Source organism: Pelmatolapia mariae, linkage group LG15 (genome assembly GCF_036321145.2).
Source record: "Pelmatolapia mariae isolate MD_Pm_ZW linkage group LG15, Pm_UMD_F_2, whole genome shotgun sequence".
Classification (NCBI taxonomy): Eukaryota; Metazoa; Chordata; class Actinopteri; order Cichliformes; family Cichlidae; genus Pelmatolapia; species Pelmatolapia mariae.
This window is the reverse complement of record NC_086240.1, coordinates 24520157-24541670: the sequence shown is the minus strand read 5'-3', so window position 1 is coordinate 24541670 and position 21514 is coordinate 24520157. Positions and strand designations below refer to the sequence as shown.

General features: G+C 41.7%; 2 protein-coding genes across 3 annotated transcripts; both read left to right on the top strand.

Annotated features, from left to right (window-relative positions):
* The first annotated feature begins 11312 nt into the window (after window positions 1–11312).
* Window positions 11313–15879, top strand: LOC134643383 (cytochrome P450 2K1-like). Its single transcript, XM_063495723.1, has 9 exons — window positions 11313–11504; window positions 11611–11773; window positions 11873–12022; window positions 12110–12270; window positions 12538–12717; window positions 13723–13864; window positions 14035–14219; window positions 15477–15618; window positions 15692–15879. The coding sequence occupies exons 1-9, from the start codon at window positions 11313–11315 to the stop codon at window positions 15877–15879; spliced, it is 1503 nt and encodes a 500-aa protein (XP_063351793.1).
* A 2669-nt stretch (window positions 15880–18548) lies between these two features.
* On the top strand, window positions 18549–21380 carry LOC134643382 (cytochrome P450 2K1-like). 2 transcript variants are annotated; one of them, XM_063495722.1, is made up of 9 exons: window positions 18549–18755; window positions 18859–19021; window positions 19103–19252; window positions 19336–19496; window positions 19616–19795; window positions 20098–20239; window positions 20446–20630; window positions 20978–21119; window positions 21193–21380. In XM_063495722.1, exons 1-9 carry the CDS (start codon window positions 18549–18551, stop codon window positions 21378–21380), a joined length of 1518 nt encoding a protein of 505 aa, XP_063351792.1. The 2 variants fall into 2 exon arrangements, with proteins under 2 accessions (XP_063351792.1, XP_063351791.1); XM_063495721.1 differs by having other exon boundaries at window positions 19616–19807.
* The last annotated feature ends 134 nt before the right edge of the window (window positions 21381–21514 follow it).

The window sequence follows — 21514 nt, the reverse complement described above, 5'->3', positions numbered from 1 at the left end:
AGGTTCCAGGCCCCGATAAGCAGCCACCAAGGAGTGAGCCGGTGTGTACCCGGACGCCCACCCCCGGACACAAGGAACCACCAACGCACCGATGTCTGAGGGCGTCTGCCACCGGCAGGGGAAGTGGTGGGGGAGATAGGCCTCCAAACCTTGGAGGGCCTGAGATGTCCCCAGAGAGGTGGCGTCTGATACCCAACCTGACATATAGACACAGACATACAGGCACACTCAAATACAAACATCCATTCCCACCCTCATGCTCTCATAGGCAATTACTCCACACTCAACCAACGTGGAGACAGACATAAAGAGACGCTGTACACACAATCACACTCCCCAAGCGTACTCTAAGAACCGGGTCTAGGTACCCTTGCCCCTGGAGGGGGAAACTGCACCCAGACCCAGGTGGTGTTACCCTTTTCCCTGCAGTGGGGAGAAGCAGACTGCCCCGACTCCGCAGCAGCAGGGAGGCCCCACACACCAGACCCCAGTCGGACGGCCAACTCCTCCTCCTAGCCCCCCCACTCCAGCAGGCCGCAGAGACCGGGGGTGTGAGAAGACTCCAAACCTCCCTCTACCCGCTCATATGTAGTGTTGATGTATATGTGTTCTAAGGTGCAATTAAAACCCAGGAGGGCATGGAGCTACCTGCCAGAGAGCAGCAGGTAAGCGCATAGCCCCTCCTGATAGCCCTCAATGTCTACGTGTATTTAAAATTGAGAGGTGGGCAACGACGCCAGGGGTGAGGTGTACACCCTGATGGTAATTTGGAGTCCGTGTTGTGAGCCCACCCCCAAGATCCTATATGTATGTGTTATGAGAGTGTGAGTAATGTGAATGTCTAAGTTGTGAGATAAAATTGAGGCAGAGGCAGCCAGAAGGGGACAGAGGGGGGGGATGCCTCCTCTGCACCCTGGTGACACACCCCTACCCCAAGGCCCTGCATGTGTGGGTGATTGTGGTGGAGCGGGAAGAGGGAGGCAGCTGGAGATGGGGAGGGAAGAAAGGGAGGGGCAAGTGACCCCTCCCTGGGGCCAGCTCCCCCGCTGACCCCAGTAGGCACCCCCATACTCTGCAACCCGCCAGGGAAAGGGGGCCCAGGCCCATCCGGACCAGGGCCCAGTGCAGCAGCGCCGCCCGGCCCCACAGAGCCCGGGACAGCCCACCCGACCCCACTACAGAGAAAACTGCACCCACCCCATCATCCACTCATCTTCCAGACTACACAAGACAATAGACGCCCAGGCTGAGATCTTCCTCCACCTCTCCTATATCTCCCCCTCCTGCAGAGAGAATTCCTGAGGAGAGGAAAGCTCCTGCAAGATGTGACAACCTCCCCCACCAGTTGAAGAGTCCCCCAGGTGGCTCGATGCACTGGCGGCGCCCTGCGCCAGGGCTGGGCCCCCATATACCCACCCGCCCACAACCCCAGCAACACACCAACCAGGACCCGAGCCCCCGAGGCCCGGCCAGGGCCCCAGCCCAGAGACGGAGCGCCCCCAGAACCTCACGCCCGTCCCGGACCCACCGAGGGGCAGCCAGGCTACCAGGTCAGTAACCCACGTCCGTCAGCACAGACCCTCCCCTAGCCCCGCTGCACGCAGCCACGAGGAAACCGTCACCTAAGAGCCAACAGAGCCCTTAATTGGCCATGACCGCTACCCCGGGTTGAGCCCCCCAAGGAAGATGCTCCTGGGGAACCCCCCGACGCCCTAAGCCTGTCCCTACCCCCACACCAATCACAACAGTGAAGGTGGGACCAAACTATGACCCCCCACCCCCACTAGGTGATGGAGCTGATCAAAGGAGCCCAGAGCAATTGATCTGATGTGGTGGCAGAGGCTGTATCAAGACTAATGTAATCTAATAGATAATTTCTATATTGGTTAGAATTAAGATTATTTTTATTTTTCCAGTTCATGAGGACTGTTTTCTTGGCTATGCATAGGGCAGTGAAAACCATGTGGGCTATATTCTTTTCTGAAGTGACATTATCTAAGCTGCCCAACAAACACACTAAAGGAGAAGTTGGAATGTTACATTTCAGACACTTCGATAAGTCTTCACATATCTCACGCCAAAACTTCTGAACTGGTGGACAGAACCAAAGAGCGTGGATATAATTGTCCGGTGAATTGGTTTGGCAGTGTGAGCAGTTGTTGGTAGATGTAAAGCCCATCTTGAACATCCAATGACCTGTATAGTGCACTCTATGTAGTATTTTGTATTGAATTAATTGAAGACTGGGATTTCTAATTAGATGAAAGGTTTTTAAGCAAATCTGAGACCAGAAGTTTTGGTCTAAGTTAACTGATAAATCCGCTTCCCATTTTGCAATAGGAAGTGATATTGATTCATCTATTTTAGAAAGCATTCTGTATATTTTGGATAGTAATTTGGGGGTTTTAAGAGTAAGAAATTGAACCACACTTGGTGGTGTTTGTAGTTCAACTTGACCCGGTTTAAATTTCTTTTTTACTATGGATTTAATTTGTTGATATTCTAAAAATATTTTCTTGTTGATCCCATATTGTGTAACTAGTCTGTCAAATGAAATAAATTCTGTTCCTTCTAGTATATGTTCTAAATATTTGATTCCTTTACCACTCCAATCTGAAAAGTTTATCATATTATTGTTTTGTAATATGTCAGGGTTGTTCCAGATAGGTGTACGTTTGCATGGGATTAATGAAGACTCTGTCAACTTCAGAAACTCCCACCATGCTGTCAGAGAGGAGCTAATGTTGACGCTTTTGAAGCATTCATGTCGTTGAATGTTTGAGCTGATAAATGGTAGATCTGAAATCTCTAGATTATTGCAAAGTGCTTGTTCTACATCTAGCCAAGGTTCATCTAAGAGGGTATGTTTTAGCCATCCTGAGATAAATTGGAGCCTGTTGGCTAAGAAGTAGTGCTGAAAGTTAGGTAGTTCTAATCCTCCTTTATCCTTGGTCTTTTGTAGTGTTTTTAAGCTTATATGTGGGGGCTTATTTTTCCAAAGGAATTTGGACATATATGAATCTAGAGATCTGAACCAATCTTGTGGCGGTTTAGTTGGGATCATTGAGAATAAATAATTTATTTTTGGTAAGACCATCATTTTTATAGCGGCAACCCTTCCCATGAGTGATATGGGTAGACATTTCCACCTAGCCAGATCGCCTTCTACTTTCTTTAAAAGTGGGATATAGTTTAATTTAGTTAGATCTGCAAGCTTGGGAGAAACATTAATACCTAAATATTTTATATTTCCCGATTGCAGTGGAGTAGAAGAGGAATTATGGAAGGAGCAATTAATCGGAAGGACTGTAGATTTTGACCAGTTAATTGAGTAATCTGATATTCTTGCAAAAGAGTTTATCAATTCAATCACAACAGAGATATTGGTTTGTGAATTTTGGAGAAAGAGTAGCACATCATCCGCATAAAGGCTGATTTTATGTTCCACGTTCTTGCATTTTATGCCCTTAATTACTGAATTCTGTCTAACTGCTGCTGCTAGTGGTTCAATAAAAATTGCAAACAGTGAAGGGGAGAGTGGGCATCCCTGCCTGGTGCCCCTCAGGAGACAGAAGCTGGAGGATGTCTGGTCATTTGTCCTGACACAAGCTGTTGGGGAATTATATAATATTTTTAACCAGTTGATGAAAGAAGATCCAAAACCAAATTTGTGTAAAGTTGCAAATAGAAATTTCCAGTTAACTCTGTCAAACGCTTTTTCTGCATCTAAAGAAAATATTGTAGTTTCAAGGTTTTTACTGTATGAGTAGTCTATCAAATTAAGTAATCTACGTGTATTTGTTGATGAGTGCCTACCTTTTATGAAACCAGTTTGGTCAGGATGAATTAAGAGGGGGGGTTATTTTCTCTAGTCTCTTCGAGAGAGCTTTGCAGATTATTTTAAGGTCTACATTTATAAGGGATATTGGACGATAGCCTGAGGGATATACAGGGTCTTTGCCTGGTTTTAGCAGGAGATTAATGTTTGCAGAATTCATATTTGATGGGAGTCTGCCATTTTCTTTGATTTCCAACAGCGTTCTGTAAAAAATTGGGGCTAAAATCGTCCAGAATTCTTTGTAGAATTCTGCAGGAAAGCCATCTGGACCTGGAGCCTTATTATTGGGCATACTTATCAGGGCTTCCTGGAGTTCACCTGGTGTCAGTGGCGAATCCAATGCCATTGCTTGAGAGTCTAATAATTTTGGGAGAGTTATGTTGTCTAAAAACTGATCAATTTCCTTTTTAGATGGGTTTATTTGTGGTGAATACAACGTTTTATAGAAATCCCTGAAGATGTTGTTTATTTGTTTCGGGTCATATACTGTGTTCCCAGATGAGTCTTGAACAGCACATAGAGTTGTTTTTTCTTTATTTATTTTTAGCTGGTTTGCTAGAAATTGACCGGATTTATTACCATGTTCATAATTTTGTAAGCGTAGTCTTTGTACTAAGAATTTTGTTTTTTTATCAATTATCTCATTTAATTCTAGTTTTGTTTTGCGTATTTTGTTCAATGTTTCCTGATCTTGGTCGGACGCGTAGTCTTCTTCTAGTGATTTGATGGTTTTTTCTAATTCCTGAATATTTTTGTTTTCTTTTTTCTTTTTATGTGATGAGAAAGAAATTATTTTACCTCTCATCACAGCTTTCCCTGCTTCCCATAGAACAGAAGCTGATGTTCCGGGAGTGTCATTAAAGTCTAAATATGAAGTCCACTCTTTTTTAAAATATTTAATAAAGTCTTCATCTTTAAGCAGTGATGTATTAAATCTCCAGTTTTTACTAGGCGTAGTATTATTCTTGTGCATTAGTGTTAAAGATACAGGAGCATGATCGCTGACAGCTATAGGGTGAATCTCAGTGTCTGAAATGTCCCTCAGCAGTGAGCTGCTGACCAAAAAATAATCCAGACGAGAGTAGGAGTGATGGACATGTGAGAAAAAAGTATATTCCTTACTGGTGGGGTGAAGGGAGCGCCATGCATCGCAAAGACCAAAGTCGCTCATATACTGTTTGATTATATTTATGGACTGCCAATTACGCTGAGTTCCTGCTGTATTGAGCCTATCCATTTCTTCATTTAGTCCAAGGTTGAGGTCGCCTCCAAGAACAAGTGTGCCATCTAAGTGTTCAGAGAGTGCACTGAAAAAACCGTGAAAGAATGAGGGATCATCAACATTTGGACCATATACACTTACAATACATAGCTTTTTATCAAGTATAGATAGTTTAATGATTAAGAATCTGCCCTCTGGATCTATAACTGTATCGAGTACTGTGAAATTAATTTTTTTATGGATTAAAATTGCTACTCCCCTTTGTCTAGAATTATAACAAGCTGAGAACACATTAGGAAACTCAGGTGTTTTAAGTTCATTCGAACCTCTAAGAGGTCTGTGGGTCTCTTGTAAAAGGACAACATCTGCCTGTAGTTTTTTGAGTTGGTTAAATATTTTTAACCTCTTTTCTCTGAAGCCAGCTCCATTTACATTCCATGTAACGAATCTTAGTGCACCCATAGATGTCTGTGTATAACTAGGGGTGTGCGCTGTGTGTGTCGCTTAGACAGGTGGAGAGAATACATCACTTGTTTGTAAATAAAAAGAGGGGGAGAGAGAAAAAATGTGTGGTGAGATGCTCCCTGAGTCTGACTATGTGTGTGCATATTTACTAATATGAGTACGCTTGGTTTAAGTGTGTGTATCCTATACGACTGTGTGCGCTGTCTGATGTAAATGTGCTGCCGTTGAGCGCATGGCTGTGCGTGATCGTGCTGTGCGTATGTGTCCAAATAAAGGATGTTGTTTGTGGATGAGTGTGGAAGCAGGTGATCGAAGCAGTGAAAGAAAGAAAAAAGAAAGAAAGAAACCAAGGACAAGGGTGAGCAGCATAAAAACAAGAGAACAAAAAACGAGAAGAAAAAAATAAAAATCCGGAAACATTCCGATCAAACCATTGACGGAGAGTGACGGTGTTAATTCTGCTATGAAATCACACCTAAGATGTGATTTGATACAACCCGTTCTCACTCCCAAATCGTAACATTTTACGCTAGGTGACAAATCGTCAACATATTACGTTTTCGGGCACCCAAGGCGTTCCTACGTCACGACATCGGAAAACTGCGGACACATGAGAACCGTTTGGACTCAATCTACACATCTTCGCTTTTTCCCTTAAAATCGCTTTAGAAAACACTATTTCACCTCATTAAAGTGCTGGTTAAGGTTAGGAATAAGGTTATGGTTAGGTTTAGCGATAAGGTTAGGTTTAGGCTTAGGTATACGGTTATGGTTAGGTTTAGGGATAAGGTTATGGTTAGGTTTAGGGATAAGGTTAGGTTTAGGCGTAGGGATACGGTTATGGTTAAGGTTAGGAATAAGGTTATGGTTAGGCATAAGGTTATGGTTAAGGTTAGGCATAAGGTTATGGTTAGGCTTAGTGATAAGGTTAAGTTTAGGGCTGCAGTACAGGGCTGGAAACCGCCGCGTACCATAACAACGTGGAAGGTCACCTTTCGCGTTCCTCAGGAACGCTGCAGGACGTGACAAAACGTCGGGATGTTACGCCTCGGGAAACAGATGTTAATGCAAGTTAGTGTGAGTGGGTGGGGAAAGGGTGTAGCGGATTCTTATCTGGTGTGAAGTTAATACAGCCACGGAGTGATGTCGGGGTCGCGGTCGAGCTGTCCGTCCACGTACAGCCGGTCCACAGCGATGACAGCGCGGGAGCCCTTCTGGATAAAGCTGCGTCGGATTGGGAAGAGGACCCTGCGTCGTTCCAGGATCTCTTTGGGGAACTGGTCGTTCACACTGAAGTCCGTTCCTTTTAATTCCCTGCCGCGGCTTTTCACCTGTTCCTTTTGTTTGTAGTTGCCGAATTTGGCCACGATAGGACGTGGTCTCCCGGCCGCAGCCCGAATGGGGCCGAGGCGATGCACCCTATCAAAGACGATGTTCTTCACCGTGTCCTCAGGCAGCTTCAGGTGGGTTTTGACGAAGCTTTTTACCGTGGTCTCCGCGTCCTCTCCAGCGGCTTCTGGAATACCAGAAAATACCAGGTTATCACGCATGCTACGAGCTTGTAGATCTATAACTGTTTCTTTTATTTTTTTTATTTTCTCTATTTAGCTGAGTAACATTGTCTGTGAGACATTTCACCGACTCCCTTAGCGTGGCATTTTCAGCAGCGAGCGTTTCCACCTGCTGCTGGCTGAACTCCAGGGACTCTCGCAAGGATTTAAATTCCCGGTGAAGAATCTCCACCAAGGACAGCCTTGCATCGAAACTGGACAGTCGTTGGTCGATTGACTCCAGTATGTCGACAATATCTTTGCCGGCTGGCGATGTTGTGCCGGGGGAATCTGCCGGGCGAAGTCTTTTCGACGACGGCGTCTCAGGTTTGGCCGGGGAAGCTGCACTCTGAGCCTTCTTCATCACGAGATCCTGGAAGTACTGATCACTGTAATCTTGGAGAGCCTCTAAACTCTCCCCGTTGTTCTCCAGGGTGTTGGAGATGATTTAGACAAATGTTGTTAGTTATAAGACAATTGATAAGTGTATTTGGTTATACTGAAGCTTAAAGGAATTTATTCAAATCTAAACTACCATTCGCTTTAATTTTCCGCCAAAATCTCCGGCGTCTGACGTCAGTTACAACATGAGTCGCTTACCTTGTCCGTCACTTCCGTCACTTACCTCTCCCTAGCTGACGACTCAATATCATGCATCCCCGTACCCAAGCCGAGGACACCCCTCTGGGGTCCTCGGCGGGGCCCTGTGGCAGACCCGGGAGGGACAGATGACACACATAGAGGAAAAACTCCCAGGATTCAAGCGTAACGATACTAACACTTAATCCTTTTTCCGCACCTAAGACTGCAGCTTTCCTCTGTAAAATAGGAGTAATAGGTTTGACCGCAGTTATGGGATATTATTGGCTTTCTCCAAGATCTCTGATGGGCAGAGATTACCAAGAAGCACTACGAGGGGGCCCCTGGGACCCTCCTCTTTGTTTTGAAGTTGGGCATGCACTTCATAATTGGAAGTCATATATGTTATTTGTTCAGGTGTGCTGTTCCTTTGTTCTGCAGACCCACGTTTTCTTTTCAGAGCACCTAGAGGTTTACAGGTATTAGGTATTTTCCTTTTTCTTGATGGACATAAGACAACAATATAAGGTAATTACACTTAACGTTGATGGTTTACGTAACCCCATTAAAAGAAACAAAGCTCTTGCTAAAATCAAACGAGAAAAACAAGATAGAATTTTCTGGCAAGAAACACATCACAATAAGTGGCCATCTTATGGTCTGACATAGTAAATTTCCAACTCTCCTCGCAAATCAGAGATAAGGGGGGCGTTATATACTGGTTAAAGGGTACATAGATCACAAGGAAGTTACATTGTTTAATGTGTACAGACAACCAGGGACTGATAAACATTTGATCAGGCGTATAAATATGCGGTGGAGTATAATAACAATGATGATATTTCTCCTAGTATTTTATGGGATGCAGAGAAGCCTGTTCTTAGAGGGAAGCTAATTTTGTGGGAAAAGAGAATTATCTAAAGACCTTACAATGAGACTGAAAAACCTAGGAACAGTACATATGAAAAGTAACAATGATGACACCTTATCGCAAATTAAAGAAACACAACAGATATTAAATAGGTTATATGACGACCAAATAGAGAAAAGGGCAAAATTCATTAAGCAGAATTATTATGAAAATGGTCCCAAATGTAAGAAACTCCTTGCTTGGAGGATATGTAAACAGCACGTTGACAGATTTATTCAGAAAATTAAAAACCCAGCAAATGATAAGCTATGTCATGACATTAAAAACATGAAAGAATCTTTTGTGACCTATTATACCTGACTGTACGCAGAACCAACCATGATAGATGTGGCCTCTGTTAATGCATTTCTTTCCTCACTTGATTTACCATCAATAGGAACAGAACAAAATAAAAGATTAACACAAACAATAACTGCGGAGGAGATTAACAAGACCATTTCAAAATTAAAAGGTAATAAGATAGCTACCTGGCAGAGTGGTACAAACACTTCCAAGATCTAGTAACCCCCCTGCTTAAGGATTGCTTTAACCATGTGCTTACAGGGGGGGAGATACCACCATCCTGGAAACGAGTAATTATTTCAGTAATTCCCAAACTGGGTAAAAATAAAACAGAATGTGGTTCCTACAGACCTATATCAGTTTTGAATATTGACTACAGGATATTTGCAACAATATTAGCTAAACGGTTGAAATTTATAACTTCGGAACTAACAATCAATCAATCAATTAATCAATCAATCAATCAATCAATCACCTTTATTTATAAAGCACTTTAAAACAACCACAGCTGACACAAAGTGCTGTACATTGGAACCAAAAAATAAAATTACATAAGATCTAAATAAAAGCCAAATAAAAGAAAGAAAAAATAAAATAAGTAATTTAATTTCAACGGAAAACTAAGTCTCACTGAGGTTAAAAGCCAAAGAATAAAAGTGGGTTTTAAGATGCAATTTAAAAGTGGACAGTGAAGGGGCCTCTCTAACGTGCAAGGGCAAATTATTCCATAATTTTGGAGCCACGATAGAGAAGACCCTGTCCCCTCTGAGCTTCCTCTTGGATCTCGGTACCTCCAGGATCAGCTGGTCAGCTGACCTGAGAGACCGACAGATCAGATATCAACAGATACAGATCAAACAAGCTTTGTTTGAACTAGGCAAACTCATTATTTTAAACATTTGGCATATATAGATATATAGATATAAATTAAATCTACAGAAAATTCAGATTCTTTTATATAATTACGGACCATCACAAGACATTCAGAAGATAGCCAAGTTTAACTGGAGTAACACCTCTATAAAATATGTAGGAATCCATATACCTACAGATTTATCCCACCTCTATGAATGCAATTATGTCTCAGTGATGTCAGAAATTAAGGCAGACCTACAGCGCTGGTGATTATTGCCAATGAATATGCACAATCGGATAGATATAATAAAAATGAATCTTTTGCCAAAGCTTCTCTATTTGTTTCAGGCGCTGCTTATACACGTACCCTCCAAGCAATTTAACGTTAGGAACAGGATGATCTCTAATTTTATTTGGGCTAAACAAAAACCGAGAATAAAATTTCAGATGTTACAACTGCAAAAGGACAAGGGTGGATTCGCTCTACAAATGTTTACAAACATGTACGAATAATGACACAACTTACATTAAAGCTAGATGGGGAAAAACAGGCCGAAATAATCATACCTGACAACAACTGGTTCAATATATGTAAAGCTTTGGTAATGACTTTGAGCTCAGTCTGTGGAGTGAATTTGCATGGAAAAACATGGTGTGTTTTTTGTCACTCTTAATGCTAAGAGTAAACAATGTAAAGATCCCGACAAGGCTTGGTGTTGGAACTGTGGATGTGTATCTGCAGGAAATTTTCATATTTTTTGGGAATGTACTAAGATTGTGCCCTAGTAGTGATGGCTAGTAGTGATAAAAGAAATCAATACCATGATGGGCTTGAACTTGGCCCGTGACTTCACTGTGTTTTATCTATGTGAATTGCCCCAAGGACTGACGAAATTGGACAAATATCTTCCATTAATACTATTGGCTGGTGCAAAGAAAGCCATAACTCACAAATGGCTAAACGTGGATCCACCGTCATTTTTGGACTGGATAGGCATTATCAAGGAGATTTACACGATGGAGAGACTGACTTTGTCATAAAGGCTTGCCGCTGATAAATGTGAGAAGTATTGACAAAAAGGGATCTTAACCTGAATAGAAAAATACCATAAATTTTGGTACCAAATGTATCATCACTGTAATTCACCATTTTTATTTGATTGTACCTTAAATGGCTGTACTTTTCTTTTAATGTGTCTCTACTAGCCTAGATGCTCTGGATACTTGTTAGGGGTCTGAATGTTTTGTAAAAAAAACAACAAAAAAAAAACTACTTATAACAATAAGCGTTAAAACAAACAGGAATCGTACCACATGCTGTTGTTGTTCTTCTTACTATTATTATTATTTTTATCAAAACTAAAATTTAAAAAAATCAGGTGTAGTCAGTTTTCATATCCAGGAAAATCAATACTGGCAGGCAAGTACAAGCTCCAACAGTAATCATTTACTATTTATTTACCCTAATTCCACCCTTTTTACTTTTTTGCTTCTTACTGCCAGCCAGAATAAAAAAGGGTCATTTCATCCAAGACCACTGATACAGTGAGTTTCTCAGAACAAATCTAATGTAAAGTTTATTCTACGGTCATGGGGATGCTAGATTTTTTTCTACAGTTCCATTCTACCTTCTTACTGGGAGCACTCGTGATCCTCCTGATTATCTTTTTCACCTCTTCATTCAGTTTCAGTACACAGAAGCTTCCAGGACCCAGACCGCTTCTCTTGTTAGGGAACCTGCTGCACTTAGACCTGAAAAGACCCTACTACACATTACTGGAGGTAAGAAAGTTACTGGACTACTTTTCTGTTTTGTAGACTCAGCTCTCCAGGAACTCGTTACCATTCTTTGATGTGCATGAATATTTAAAAATTTTCCTGCTAATAGTTATCCAGGAAATATGGATCAGTCTTCACTGTGTATCTGGGACCCAAAAAAGTGGTGATTCTGGCAGGATACAGGACGGTGAAAGAGGCACTTGTTGACTATGATGAAGTGTTTGGAGCCAGAATTTCATTGAAGGTTTTGGATGATTATAGCCAAGGACATGGTAAGGAGAGGATTTCACCAGATTGTTCTCATATTTTCTTGCATCCATCATCCTTACACTGTGTGGAAGTCAAACTACTTTTTAAACACTTTGTCTCAGGGCTCTTGTGGTCCAACGGTGATTCATGGAAGGAAATGAGGCGCTTTGCAATGACTAATCTGAGAGACTTTGGGATGGGCAAGAAAGCATGTGAGGACAAAATAATTGAGGAATGTCAACACCTGATTGACATTTTTGAGAATTTTACAGGTAAAGTTTGTTGAAACTGAAATTAACAGTACATTAACTGGAATGCTACATATATTTAATTTTTTTTTTCAATTTCCCTTTCCACAGGAGAAGCTTTTCATACAACCCATCCAATTAACTGTGCAGTCTCTAACATTATCTGCTCCATTGTCTATGGCAGCAGATTTGAATATAATGATCCAGAATTTACATCGATGATAGATCGAGTGACTAGAAATGCTAAAATTCTGGGCTCTCCTTCCATACAGGTATTAGCTCATACCTTGTGATGCTTGTGACTGACAGATTTTATAGTGCATAAAATATGAATGTACAGTGCAGTGAAAAAGTATTCCCCCCCCCCTTTTTGCATATTTATCAAATAACCTGATGAATCAAGAAATCAATTATACAAAAGTATGCAAAAAAAATCACAAATACATTTTTACAGCACTATACAGGCATTTTATGTACTTTAAAATCTGTCTCTGGATAAAAGATAAAAGGACTACATACTAACATAACATGTTTGACAGCTATACGACATGTTTCCATCACTCTTCAAGTGGACTGCTGATAGGAAGGAATTCTTTAAACTGACTGATGCCACTATGAAACAAAACAGAGCCATCTTCAGTCGTTTAAAGGAGACTCTGAATCCACAAGTCTGCAGAGGCTTTGTGGACGCCTTTCTGGTCCGGAAGCAAAATCTGGAGGTTAGCATCACCATCATAATTCAAGTTGGTTTTGTTGAATAATTAATTGAAGCACAAGATCAACCTGTATATAACCCAAAATGCAGAAGCAGCCTGTGACAAGCTAAGTACACAATTATTGCTTCCATAGGAATTAAGAGGATAAGTAGAAGACACAGATGCTAATAATAAGAACACTTGCTTAATTGATCATCATCGAGTGTGACACCCTCTAAAAAGCAGGTTTGTCAGTTTGCTTTTTTGGATCATTCAGGTGTGTCTGCCTGTTTACACAATCCGAAGGACAAAAAGCGTCAACAATCATTTTAGAACAAAAAGAAAACGTTGCTGCCCGTTAATCTGGTTAATGGGTTAGAAGGCCTTGTCTAAACAATTCAAAGTACATCATTCTACAGTGATAAAGAATCTTTCCACAAGTGGACATTCCAGGAAATTCACCCAAAGGTCAGTGTGTGTGTGTGTGTGTGTGTGTGTGGTTAGAAGGGCTTAAATAAATGCCTCCAAAACTAAAGAAGAATGGGCCAATGTGAGAGGATGATCAAGTCCTACACTCCAACAGTTACTTAGTTTTTCATATACTGCTTCTGCATTTTAGATTTTGTTAAAAGTATTAATGGTGCAAAATGCAATGTATTGTTATTCAGTTTAAGTTGAATTACGAAATATTTAAATGTGGTAAGAACCTGCTGGATTAAAAGAAAAAATTATATCCTGTTATTTAAAACCTTACTTATATACATTAATGGTACCATGACTGTATAGATTACTATACCTACCATGCATGCAAGATTAATTTCTTGTTGTGCTTCTGGTCCACCAAATTTACCCGTTACTGTTAAGTATTTTACAGTAGTGTTTTTGTTTTGTTTTGTTTTGTTTTTCTGTTTGTTTGCTTGTTTTTTCTATGTAAAACCAGCATTTGCCCCCTTTGTTTTCTGCATCTGAATCCCTTTCAGAATATCAGACTATCCAAGTAACTTTATTGTAACATGTACATGTCTGTAGGAATCTGGGATTACCAACAGTCACTTCCATGATGACAATCTTTTGATAACAGTCATGAATCTGTTTGCTGCCGGCACTGAGACAACATCAACTACACTGAGATGGGGACTTTTGCTTATGGCCAAGTATCCAAAGATACAGGGTGAGGAGCTCAAATAATCCACAACTTGAATACACTTTTACTGGAAATCAAAGGACACATGTTACAAGAGCAATATCACAATAATCATACATTTATTGAGTATGGTGGTGGAGTGTTACTGTTACTCTAATAGGGATGAAATGTGTCCACTGTACTTTTTTATACTCCAGATGAGGTCCAGGAGGAGCTGAGGAGGGTCATAGGAGACCGACAGGTGCAGGTTGCAGACAGAAAAAACCTTCCCTTCACTGACGCCGTCATCCATGAGACACAGAGACTGAGCAGCATTCTCCCCACCGCACTTCCTCACAAAACCACCAGAGACGTCACTTTTCAGGGTCACTTTATCGAGAAGGTAAGACTGAATAATACACCTATTATGGAAAACGAAACCTATCACAAACAAATATCTTGTTACAAAAAATAAATAAATGCATCCAAAGTCACTTAAAATAGTCAGAGAGAGAAAAGACACAGATGATCCAGTCAGATGAAGATGTTCACACATCAGGACAAAACTGCATCTGAGACTTGACATCACACAGATGCACACAAACACACATTTATAGTAGATGATGTCAGATGATTTGAGCATGGCCTGAGACTACAGTTTGGGAAAGGACTCGGTGGGGACTGTCACCAAACTGAGAACAAACAACTTGTAGTGCTTGCAGGGCAGACAGAGAACCTGAAGGGCCCTGCAACAAGGAGTGGTCTCACTTCTTAAATTCAGATAAATTCTTTCCAAGTAATACATGCTTGGCACTGTTAATGTTATTAGAAAACAAAGCAAACAGTTGTATTCCTATATGCAAATGATACTCAGTTGTGTTTATACATGAAGTCAGATCAAATTAAATAGTTAAACTATAGACACAGCTTGAAAACATAAAGGTCTGGATCACCATTATGTTTCTGTCTCTTAATTCAGACTAAACTAAAGAGTCTGACTTGGCCAGGATATGCTCTTTAACAGTGATTATAGAGTCTAAACTGCTTCCCTGTCATATGAAAAAAGGTTCCAAAGCCAGAATTAAAATAATTTGACTATGCAAGCTCCATCATGTCTTAAATTCTCTCAGAGTGCAGGCTTACTTGTGGTTCCTGGAGTTTCCAGAAAAAGAGAATAAGAAATGCCATCATCTATCAGGCTCCTCTGTTGGGAAGCCAGCTCTCAGCAAGACCTGAATTTTACAATATAAAATACCTAAAGATGAACTTTGTTGTGAAGCAGCATGATTGTAGGGTCTACCCTACAATATAAAGCACCTAGAGGTTTGGCGCTGTAGAAATAAAATTGAATTGAACTGAATTGAATTTAAATTAATCTGAAAATTAAAACGTAATTAATAGAAAATTAGAAAGCTGGGCTGAAAATTTGTTCAGCTTCATCCTTTATGAATATTGGTAGATGTGTCAAGATAAATGATTCTGATTCTTTCCAATATTCATCTTCATCTGGAAGCGGTTGTCTGTCATAAGAAGCATGTCCATTTTCTTTGATTTTCATATGAGTTATATGATTTGTATAATTAAGTGTGATGAGTAATTAAGAATGCTATTATTCACAATATAGAAAGCATTTTCAGTTTGTGTTTTGTAATTTCATCAGGGAACCACAGTGTTTCCTCTCTTGACATCTGTCCTGCATGATCCAGAGGAGTGGGAGAAACCACACAGCTTTAATCCTGCTCACTTCCTGGACAAAGAGAAGAAGTTTGTCAAGCGAGATGCATTTCTTCCCTTTTCTGCAGGTTTGTGAGCTCAGCTATCACTGTTTAGGTTACATTGATGAAAGGAAAGTTGTTCTTTGATTCTCTCTTGCAGGTCGCAGGATTTGTATTGGAGAGAGTCTGGCCAGGATGGAGCTCTTCCTTTTCTTCACCACCCTCCTGCAGCATTTCCGTTTCACTCCTGCACCTGGAGTTTCAGAGGATGAATTAACCCTGACTCCAGCTGTGGGCATTACTCTCGGCCCTTCACCTCACAAACTGTGTGCGGTTTCCAGAATGTGAGGAACAGATGTTCTCTAAAAACATATCTTGCTCTGGTTAAAAGATTCACCTCAGTTTATTCCAAAATGGTTATTTCTGAATCCTGTGTGTTATTTTAGGAACATCTATATGATGTAGAAAAAGAACTAAACTACTGTACTGCTGCTCAAGTTCCAAAGTTAATGCACTCCTTAGTATCTTGTACTTAAGGAGTCCTTATGTATATTTTACCTGTAAAATGCTCTCTGAATAGTTGTGTACAAATATGTATGCAAAATCAGGCTTTGATTAGTTGATTAGGTTACTGTACGAGCATGTGTCAGTCATTTATACGCTCATAAAGATGGACTTAAAAAAAATAATTCTCCACAATAAAGATGAAATGGTGCATTTCCGACTCATTGCTGTACTCCTTACCTGTGTACATATGGCAAAGTCTGCATGTGAAATCATGAAAAGCACACACACGGGTTTCTATGTACCACAAGATAATTTCTCACAAATCAATCAGGTGTTGTAATAAAGTACAGACATCACTTCAGAGTTTGTATGCACGCAACACGACTGGAGATATAACAACCTGGCTTTATGCAGCTTTTTGACGACCCCACCTATGAAACAAACTGACATTTTTAGGACCAACAAGATTTATAAGGACACTGGCTGCATATACACACACACACAAAACCAGGGCTGTCAGAGGTGACCCCTTGCACCGCGCCCACCACCTATTTGACCTGCTGCACACTGGTAGGTGCCTCAGGTCCCACATCTCCAGACTCACAGTTCTTCCTCAGGGCCATTAACAAACACTACCCCATTACGCCCCACCCTGCCGACCCACCTCACCAATCTGAGCCATGGCCTGAGTAACCCTCATCACTCAGGCCAGTCACACACGGACCATATACTCAGTCCAAGTACTTTTGCAAAAGTGCAAAAGTACTTGGAGAAGTGTAGTCGGATGGTAACAAAGAGAGGGAAGGTAGTCAGAACTGAGGGGATTGAACTACCAGAAGGCAACATTGCAGACATAGAGGACAGTTACAAGTACCTGGGGATCCCGCAGGCGAATGGGAACCATGAAGAGGCCGCTAGGAAAGCTGCAACCACCAAGTACCTGCAGAGGGTCAGGCAAGTCCTGAGGAGTCAGCTGAATGGTAAGAACAAGATCCGGGCCATCAACACCTACGCCCTGCCCGTGATCAGGTACCCTGCTGGGGTAATAGGCTGGCCAAAGGAGGAGATAGAAGCCACTGACATAAAGACAAGAAAGATCCTGACCATGCATGGAGGGTTTCACCCCAAGTCCAGCACCCTGAGGCTGTAGGCTAAGCAGAAGGAAGGGGGCCGGGGACTGGTGAGTGTCAGCACCACAGTCCAGGATGAGACAAGAAACATCCACGAATACATCACGAAGATGGCCCCAACTGACAGCGTGCTCAGTGAATACCTCAGGCAGCAGAAACCCAAGAAAGAGGAGGAAGGCGAGGAACCATCATGGAAGGACAGGCCCCTGCACGGTATGTACCACCGGCAGATAGAGGAGGTGGCTGATATCCAGAAATCCTACCAGTGGCTGGACAAAGCTGGACTGAAAGACAGCACAGAGGCACTAATCATGGCAGCACAAGAACAAGCTCTGAGTACAAGATCCATAGAGGCTGGGGTCTATCACACCAGGCAAGACCCCAGGTGCAGGCTGTGTAAAGATGCCCCAGAGACAATCCAGCACATAACAGCAGGGTGCAAGATGCTAGCAGGCAAGGCATACATGGAACGCCATAACCAAGTGGCCGGCATAGTGTACAGGAACATCTGTGCGGAGTATAACCTGGAAGTCCCGAGGTCAAAATGGGAGATGCCCCCAAGGGTGATGGAGAATGACCGAGCTAAGATCCTGTGGGACTTCCAGATACAGACGGACAAAATGGTGGTGGCTAACCAACCGGACATAGTGGTGGTAGACAAACAGAAGAAGACGGCTGTAGTGATCGATGTAGCGGTTCCGAATGACAGCAATATCAGGAAGAAGGAACACGAGAAGCTGGAGAAATACCAAGGGCTCAGAGAAGAGCTCGAGAGGATGTGGAGGGTGAAGGTAACGGTGGTCCCCGTGGTAATCGGAGCACTAGGTGCGGTGACTCCCAAGCTAGGCGAGTGGCTCCAGCAGATCCCGGGAACAACATCGGAGATCTCTGTCCAGAAGAGCGCAGTCCTGGGAACAGCTAAGATACTGCGCAGGACCCTCAAGCTCCCAGGCCTCTGGTAGAGGACCCAAGCTTGAAGGATAAACCGCCCGCAGGGGCGAGATGGGTGTATAGCTGTCATGTTTGCAATGTTGCCAGATAGATAGATAGAAAGATAAAACAGCCATGGCAACCCTGAATTTTAATCCTAAAATCTACCAAAAATGAAAATTATTTAAATAAATTTAAAGTTTTCAACAGATATACTCACTTCTGTCAAAAATGTTGTAATGTTTTTCCATTTATTTTACAGACCAAAGTATCAACTGCAACGTTAATGATTTACTATTTCTTTCATAGAGGACCTTTGCTCTGTTACTGTCACACCTTGTATTATATGCTGCACAGTATAGGACTGAAATTTGTCAGACAATGCAAAAAGCATTAAGTCTCTGGGCTCTCAGTACAAAGAACTCATAGCAGAGACATAGTTTCACAGCCATGGGGATATCAGATGTCTTTCTCCAATCGCTCAGTTCTGCCTTCTTGTTGGGGACACTGACAGTCATCCTCCTCATCTATTTTATCGTCACTCCAAGCTTCAATTCTCAAAAAAAACAAAAGGGTCCTCCAGGACCCAGACCACTTCCTGTGCTGGGGAACCTGCTGCAGTTGGACCTGAAAAGACCTTACAAAACATTGCTGGAGGTGAGAAAGTAATTGAGCTATGTTGCAGATACAGTTCTCCAGGCAGCTTTTTAGCTTTGATTTCTTTGATGTGTGTGAAAATATGAACATATTCTGTTCTTAGTTATCCAAGAAATATGGATCAGTCTTCACGGTCTATCTGGGACCTAAAAAGGTGGTGGTCTTAGCAGGATACAAGACAGTGAAGGAGGCACTTGTTGACTATGATGATGTCTTTGGAGACAGAAGTCCAACGAAAATTGTGCATGAATTAACCAAAGGGCATGGTAAAGGAATAATTTTTTTCTTAAAATCTTTTACCTTTTTTCTATTTTGGTACTGTCAAACTAAAATATGACCATTCTCAGGAGTTGTGTGGTCCAATGGTGACTCATGGAGAGAAATGAGACGCTTTGCATTGACTAAACTGAGAGACTTCGGAATGGGCAAGAGAGCATGTGAGGACAAAATAATTGAGGAATGTCAACATCTCATTGAAGTATTTAAGAAATTTAAAGGTAAAAAAAAGTTATCACATTTGTTTGAACTGAATTGAATTAATGGTCCGATTACTTACACTGACTGTATGTGTTTGCTACAGGAGAAGCGTTTGATACAACCCAAGCAATTAACTGTGCAGTCTCTAATATTATCTGCTCCATCGTCTATGGCAGCAGATTTGAATATAATGATCCAGAGTTTACATCTTTGGTAGATCGAACAAACAGAATTGTCAGACTCGGTGGAAGTCCCTCAATACAGGTATTGATTCCTACTTTGTGACACTTATGGAGTTACAGACTGTTTCAAGGTACAACTCAATAACCTTTGTAAATGAAAAATTGTATTTTATGTACAGATGTATATTTGATGATTCACAGATGTATGAAATGTTTCCATCAATCTTGAAGTGGACTGCTGATAGGAAGGAAGGTTTCAAACTGGCTGCTGCCAATAAAATGCAAAACCTTGCCTTCTTCCATCGCTTAAAAGAGACTCTGAACCCACAGATGTGCAGAGGCTTTGTGGACGCCTTTCTGGTCCGCAAACAAAATCTTGAGGTTAGACCTTCTGTCATCTTTCAACTTTGTGTTCAGGAATAAATAAATGAAAGTCAAGGTAAAACTGTGCCTTATCCTGCTTAGCTATCATTAAGACAAAACAACTGTGTTGCATCCTAATACCTTTCTCAGCCAGCAGATGTATGCGAACACTATTGATCATTTGTAATTGTGCTTCTGGTGTATGTTACATCCTCGTTACTGTTTGGTGCCTTGACACTTCTTTTTCTACTGTCCAACCCCCATCCAACTTTGGGATCAGAGTGATGTGAGTGACTTTGCTGTTAAATGTCTATGTGCAGGAATCTGGGATTACCAACAGTCACTTCCATGATGACAATCTTTTGATAACAGTCATGAATCTGTTTGCTGCCGGCACTGAGACAACATCAACAACACTGAGATGGGGACTTCTGCTAATGGCCAAGTATCCAAAGATACAGGGTGAGGAGCTCAAATAATCCCCAACGTGAATACACTTTTACTGGAAATCACAGGGAACATGTCACAAGACCAATATCACAATAAGCATACATTTATTAAATATACTGGAGTGTTATTGTCAGTGTAACACAAACGTAATGTGTCCACTAGACTCCAGGTGAGTCTAATAGGGATGAAATTCAATTATTGTTACTTTTATACTCCAGATGAGGTACAGGAGGAGCTGAGGAGGGTCATAGGAGACCGACAGGTGCAGGTTGCTGACAGGAAAACTCTGCCCTTCACTGATGCCGTCATCCATGAGATACAGAGACTGAGCAGCATCGTCCCCACTGCACTTCCTCACAAAACCACCCGAGACATCACTTTTCAGGGTCACTTTATCGAGAAGGTTAGACTAATTGTTATCTATTCGAATCTGCTCGGCATCAAGCCAACATGTTTTGAGATAATGTAACTACATCCTGGATCGTCCTGCATCAACTTTGAGTTGAGGTGCCAAAGTTGTAAAGGTACGAAAAACCCAAGTGCAGACACAAAGAGTAAGCATGAGTGGGAACAGTTGTTATCAGTTTACTGAGTGCACAAAACAGAAGCTTGATGGCATGTTGGACGGGCAATCACAGGAATACTGGAAAGTTTGGAACTGAATCCAAATCAAAAGTATGTGCTGTTTTTATGTGTTCTCTTAGTATGTTTTGTACATTGTGCATCTCTGAAATCAATTGTTATCTGCAGGGAACCACAGTGTTTCCTCTCTTGACATCTGTCCTGCATGATCCAAGTGAGTGGGAGAGGCCTCACAGCTTTTATCCTGCTCATTTCTTGGACAAAGAGAAAAAGTTTGTCAAGCGAGATGCCTTCATTCCATTTTCTGCAGGTTTGTGAGCTCAGCCATTACCACTGAGGTACATCTCTTCACAGGACAGTTGATTATTGTTCGTCTCTTGCAGGTCGCAGGGTTTGCCTCGGAGAGAGTCTGGCCAGGATGGAGCTCTTCCTCTTCTTCACCACCCTCCTTCAGCATTTTCGTTTCACCCCTGCACCTGGAGTTTCAGAGGATGAATTGGATCTGACTCCAGTTGTGAGCATTACTCTCAGCCCTTCGATTCACAAATTATGTGCTGTTTCCCAAATGTGAGGAAGAGATGGTCTTTATAAGCTTTTGTTGCCCTGTGAAAAGGCTCCAGTCAATTTTTAGAAGAACATTTTCTTGTGTCCTTAATTTCAGAGTCACTGACATGATTTGCAAAATGTTTAGTTCAATTGTTCCTT